Raw genomic sequence first — 7,082 nt, 5'->3', positions numbered from 1 at the left:
AAAAAAAAAAGATAAAACTTTTATTGTCGTTTTCTTCGTCATTAGTTATTAAACTTTAACACTTCAAAGACGATCTAATCTTGTTTTTCACATATTTTTTTACATTTCACTTAAAATCTCATTGATCGCTTGATCTCTTCTGGATATACGTGACTCACGTGAATGGTAGAAATACTTTTATCCGGATAAAACGAAACCTTTAATGTGTCCACGAATGAAAACAAATGGAACCTTCGATGAATTTTAATCGAAACCATTCCAATTCCTTTTGATTTCGAATCTGAATTCCTTAAAAAGAAAAAAAATAGCACTACAATAATAAATAGTACTATTATATTACTACAACATAATAGTAATATTAAAAAATTTTTGTTGAACTAATAGTCTAAGATGTAACACGTTTAATTGAATTATTATTTTATTAAATTATTATATAAAATTTTTCATACGTCTATATATGTATACAATTATTATTACCATTATTATTATTATTATTATTATTATTATTATTATTATTATTTCTTTATTATTAAAAGATATAAATGCCTTTAAACGATAAAAAGATAATAATTGCTTATAAAAAAAAAATCGTTGATTGAAATTTTAACTAAGACAGTAAATGATTATCATTAATAATTATTATAATGAAATTGAAATCATCATTGTATTCTTGAATGATATAGAATAAATAATAATTGTTTATAACAAAAAATTCCTGTAGATAACGTGTTAACGAAGATAAAATGAAAAAAGTAAAAACGGTTTTCTTATTGATCGATTTCTATTCAAAGTAGAATTTCTATCTCACAATCTGTAAACATTGGATTCGTGTGATGCATATTGGACCGTCGAAGGCCCTATCCGATTAAAACTTCACGATCAGTGAATCGTGCTTTATTGATTCGACCCTTCTGCTTCGATTCTTTCTCGCGAGCAACGTATTAATCATCGAGATTGGTTAAGTAATTTACAATGTCAATTGAAACGAGAATATTTACATATATTTATTGTTTCTATTTTTTTTTTTTTTTTTTTTTTTTTGAATCTTCTCTTCGTAAATCAATTATTATTATATCTTTTTTTATCTTTCTGTTTTCATTTTCTTTTTTTTTTTTTTTATGCATTGAACTATAGAGAATATCGTTCAGATTTTATTTAACAGCTCAGTGAATTTTGTTTAAGTGAGAAGTATCAGTTCTTTGTGTACAATTATTATTTATATTTGTTGTTTTTATAGTTATGCTAATATTTTCTTTTATTATTATTTTTAATATATAATATATATAATATTTAATATATATATATATATGGATATATATATTTATTAAATATATTAAAAATTTTATTTTGTTTCTATTTTATTATAAATATTATATATATATTTTATATTAGAAATTATATAATACAATTATATCTTCTATAAATTGACCCCAAAGTTTCAAGGTGATTTTAAAAATCAATGACTTTATTGAGACTTTTCAAGGTTTTAATTAAGCTTGCAGTTTTACAAACTAAAGTTTTAATTTTACAATTTAATTGATTCTTAAAATTATCTAGAAACTTTTGGTCCATCCTGTATTATATACACATATATATATATATATATATATATATATATTATCATTTAAAATATATAACATATACTATATATATATTAAAAATATTATTTGAAAAAATGTATTTATGTGTATTCTTTAAAATGTTCTAACAAAGTAAAAAATATCATCTCCAAAACAATCACAAATACATGACACGTAAGTAATTACTATTATATAATTTAAAAAAAGAAAGGAGACAAAAATTAAAATAAAGTATTCCAATTTGAAGAAAAGCAATAAACGCGTAACTGCAGAAGTTAAAATTACAGCGTGGGAGCGAAAAAAAAATTTTCTACAAGTTATAATAACTATATTATTTTTTTCGTCTATAAATTAAAGCAGATATTCTCTTCATTTAAGTATGTATGATAGTGAAGAACATATTAGGGACGATAATATAAAATCTCTCCCTAAAAAAATATATATATATATATAAAAGAAAAACTTATCCAAGTGGAAATGATAAGTCACATATACACATATGCGTTACGTACACATAGATACATTATATATAAATATATACACAACAAAATTTTGTCTACTTAGCGCAAAATGATTTGTAAATTAAATTTTATTTTTATTAAAAGAAAAAAATATATATATATATAATGAGCTTAACTTGTTAACATTCTTAATACATCGTACTTCATTATTACAGTTATTTTTTTATTCTTGGATTTTTTTTTTTTTCCTTTTTTAATTTGATACGCTTCAGTTCCTTTTGTTTTTCATATTAGCTCACATTAACTTTCTCTTTTTTTTTTCTGTATCTCTTTTTCGAAGGTCCAATCTGACGCAAAGATTCGCTATAACCGATCAGGCTCTGCATAATATGACAACCTGGCCCTTGGTTTCCGTCCCCAGAGACGAAAGCAAGACACAAACATACGATGTTGTTAGCAAGGAAGCTTTTCAAGCACGGCTCGAGGATTTCAGGTAAATCAAAGTTATCAAATTGTTTACAAAAGTCTATTACAGGATTAGATCGTTTTTTTTTTTTTTTTTTTTTTTTTTTTTTTTTTTTATTTATTTGGTAAAACAAAAAGAGAAAAAAAAAGAGAGAAGAAAAATAATTGACTAAGATCATAGATGATATTTGATAAAATTCGTTGCTAAAAGATGAACAAAAATATTAATACAGACATACACATAATACACACACATATATATATATATACACAAGATAAGCGAATTAAATGTTTTCAAACGATTTTAAAAATCAATAGATCTTTTTCGAATAATTCGAAGATAATTTTGTCTTTAAATTGTAACAAATATTACAAGCCTGGCTCATAATATTTTGAAGAAGAAAAAGGGAAAAAAAAAAAGAAAAATAAGCCTGAAGAATCTCGATGAAGAGTAATTAATTTTTTAAATCATCTAGAAACTTTTCGCCCACCTAGGAACTTTTTGGTCCTGTTTATGTATGTATAATTGGTTATGACGTCAAAGAAGAGTACTACTTTAAGGGCCAATTCGAGCAAGCTCGGTTAACTTTAATCAATAATTAACTCGATTAGCAGTGTAGCAAACAGTAATCCTTTTAGATGTGTATCGTTCTTAATCTATATTTGCATGATATCAATAGCTGTTTAAAAATTTTATATATTATATGAAACAAACAAAATATTAATGAAAATAATCTAAGAAAAGAACTCATCTATGAAATTGTAGGTTAATAACGATATATAGTTAAAAGTTCTGTTATTGGCTACACTGTTGATCGAGTTAATTATCGATTAAATTTAATCGAACTCGATTGAAGTTCCTTTGAAACTCGTTTTAATTCGTGTTCTATTCCTAGATACGTGTAAAAATGTGTAAAAGCAATACGTCCATATATACATACATATATATATATATATATATATATATATATATATATATGTAGATAAACTAATGCGTGATGCTTTAATCATATATAATTTTTAATTAATAAATTGCTTATTACGGTATTATCTGCAATTGGCAAATGAGTTACGTGATTAAGGTTAGATTTTTATCATTTGGATTATTAAGCATATTTTCTATAGTATCATTGATCATCGCGTTAATTTTTATGAGAATACGATTCTAATCTGATTATATATAATACTGAAAAGAAAAAAATATCACTGGAATAAATTCTTAAATCGTTTCATTGGTAGAATTAAATAAGTCGAAAAATCAAGATTAGATTTTTATCGTTTTCATTATTGATCATGTTTTTTTTATAGATTTATCAATCATTAAATTACAAAGATTAATTTGAGAATACTATTCTGATCTGATCGTATAGAAAATTGTGAAAAAGAAAAGAAACAATTATCATTGGAATAAATTTGTAAATCGTTTCGTTGTAGAATTAAATGAGTTAAAAAAGTAAGGTTAGATTTTTATCGTTTTGATTATTAATCATATCTTTTATAGAATAAACGATCATCAAATTAATCTTCGTGAGAATATTATTCTAATCTATGTATCCGATATAAACTGTTTAATATCTACGTGTCTAAATATAATCCATATAATTAAAATTGTAAAGAAAAAAAAAAAAAAGAAAGAAAAGAAAAGAAAAGAAAGAATATCATTGGAATAAATTCTTAGATTGTTTCGTTATAAAATGAAATGAATATTCGATAATACGTGGAAAATTACAAGAAGAGCTAGTGAAGTTCCCTCGAGTCATCGTTCCGACACTTGTTGAATTTCCATTCATAGTACGAGTGTGTACACTTCTCTCCTACACTACTAACCATTATGGAGGACATTAAAATACGATCGAAGTTAGACCTCGTTTAACTACTCTACTTAAAATACTTTATGGAAAGACACGATAGCATATCTCTCATTACCATCTCATTACCATTGTATTTCATTTCTCTCTTCGGTTCTTTGTTTTCTTTTTTTTATTTTATTTTATTCTATTCTTTTTTTTTTTATTTCTTTCTTTCGAAAATTATAAATTCTAATTTACGAAACGTTGTTTTTGTTACGCAAAAAAAAAATCGTAATTTGAATTTTTCCAAACGAAATTTTTCCATCGAGTCGTGTCAAACTCGACGTATCCAACGAATACAAAATATAAAATAAAGCTCGATATTAATAAACAATATATATATATATATATATATATATATATATATATGTAGTAATACATGTATAGTAATGATGGTTCTCAATCATTTTTATTCTTTTTTCTAAAATAATAATTATCGTATTTTCATTAATATAAAAAGTTAATTAGATAATAGAACATGGTGTAATGAATGTTATCTAAAAAAAAAAAAAAGAAATAAGATCCGAATGAGAATATATATATATAAAGTTATGGTAATCTAACCAAATCTAATATTGTATATTATATATAAATAGTACTATATATGTATACATTAGTTAGCTACATTAGTACTACATACAACACACACACACACACATATCATATTTGCATGGTTGAAAGGTATAAATTTACAAAAAAAAAAAATTCGTTTCTAAAACAATACATAACAATATGTATAACGTATAATGTAAGTAGTCGAAGAGAAATAATACAAGAGTCGATAATAGTATAACCATAGTATACCCCATAAGAGAATATTTATAGAAAGCACGTTTTTCATTCCGCCGGAATGAAAAAGCTGCTCGGCTTCACAGCGAAGGCACGTATAGCCAATAAATCGATAGGACGATAAAGTATCGATATGGAAAATTCTGCCTATCATAGGCGACGGGACGAGAGTTCCGAATATCATCTTTCACATCTTGTCAAACACGATCTCCATCTCGTTGGCCATGAGAATACGAAATTCATTCGTATCTCGATCACAGTATACACAATCATCAGTCAATTTTTATTTTTATTACGTAACTGTGTTATTTCGTATGCATGTATATATATATATATGATATGTGTATATATATATATTTCTCTTTGTTCTTTTTTAACTTTCCATTGTACCATCGATCGATGAATCGATTTTATTGAAAAAAATTCTCCACAAATCGAACAATATTCCATTGACGAAATACTTCGTAGATTCAACGATTTTCGTTGATAAAACATATCGCAGATCAACATTATTTTCATCTACAACTTATATCTCCCGATAGATCGAAATCGTTTCCATTGACGACATTTTTCGCAGAAACGACATTATTTCTCCATAGATCGTAATTATTTTCATTGATTAATGATCTCTATAGATCGATATTAATTTCGTTGAAAAATATTCTTCGATATCATTACGAAGAATTTTCGTTAGGTTAGAATTTCACCGTAGATCAAACGTAATCGATTGTCATTGATTCACTCATAAATCGATATTATTTGTATATCGATAAAAATTCATCGTAGAAATATCGAACTAAATTATCGTTGACTAAATTTGACGCAGAATGAAAGTTATTTTCGTTATTGAACGTCACATTCGCCTTGATAAATTCTTTTTATCGATGAACAAAAAAAAGAAGAAGAGAAGAAGAAGAACAACAACAACAAGAACAAGAACAAGAAAAAGAACAAGTATAAGAAAAAAAACAAGAGAAGGAAGAAGAAGATGAAAAGAAAAAACAAAATGTCAACGTAGCATGGAAAGGGTTATTTTCCATTTACGTACATAAACGCATACATAAATATTTACATACATACTTACGTAAGTACATTCATACATATATACATACATATATACATACATATATACATACATACATCCATATATATTTAATACTTATATATGTCATGCATGCATCATACATATACACATACAGATGCATACATACATACATATATATATATATACACACACATATGTGATCAGGGGAAAAGATAATGGAATGGCGTTGACGAGGCCGTAAAGAGAACAGCATAATACAAACCATTAAGAATCTTCAAGATCCTTCAAAAGGGAAAGAAAGAGAAATAAAAAAGAGAAAAAAGAGAGAAAGAGAGAAAGAGAGAAAGAAAGAAAGAAAGAAAGCGACAAACAAAGAAATGATAGAATCTTATTGTTAGATACGACAAGAAAGAAGATAGTACATATTGACAGTAGATCAGGGCTAAGTACGCACGAAGGTGTAATAAATTCCCTCAAAGAAACTCCTTCGGGAGCTTCTCTCATTCCATTTTCCTCACTATCTACACAAGCAATATATATATATATATACATATATATATGTATATGCATATATATATATGTATATGTAACACATGATGAGGTTGTCACGCATGAGCGCGTGACCGCTCATTTGGAGCACTTGGATGTATTTTTAGACTTTCTCTCTCTCTCTCTCTCTCTCTCTCTCTCTCTCTTTCTCTCTCTCTCAACACGTACTTTCATCATACATATATACATACATATATACATATATACATACATATTGCTCTTTGTCTGTTCGTAAAGAGTTTGGCAAATAGCTTTCAATATGGCGGAATAGAAGATAATATTGTATCGTTGATGGGATTTCTCTCTCTCTCTCTCTCTCTCTCTCTCTCTCTCTCTCTCTCTC

At 26.0% G+C, this 7,082-nt stretch overlaps 1 protein-coding gene across 17 annotated transcripts in view; it reads left to right on the top strand.

The window, feature by feature from the left end:
- Nucleotides 1-7,082, top strand: part of LOC122633732 (receptor-type guanylate cyclase daf-11) — a 25,464-nt gene that overhangs the window by 12,724 nt on the left and 5,658 nt on the right. For all 17 annotated transcript variants that reach the window (XM_043822034.1, XM_043822035.1, XM_043822031.1 and 14 more), the window contains one exon: nt 2,382-2,534. In XM_043822034.1, coding sequence (XP_043677969.1) covers nt 2,382-2,534 — 153 coding nt within the window. The remainder of the gene's footprint in view (nt 1-2,381; nt 2,535-7,082) is intronic.

The sequence above is a fragment of the Vespula pensylvanica genome, chromosome 13, assembly GCF_014466175.1.
Source record: "Vespula pensylvanica isolate Volc-1 chromosome 13, ASM1446617v1, whole genome shotgun sequence".
Taxonomy (NCBI): Eukaryota; Metazoa; Arthropoda; class Insecta; order Hymenoptera; family Vespidae; genus Vespula; species Vespula pensylvanica.
The sequence above is the reverse complement of the archived record's forward strand: the minus strand, read 5'-3'. Positions and strand labels throughout refer to the sequence as shown.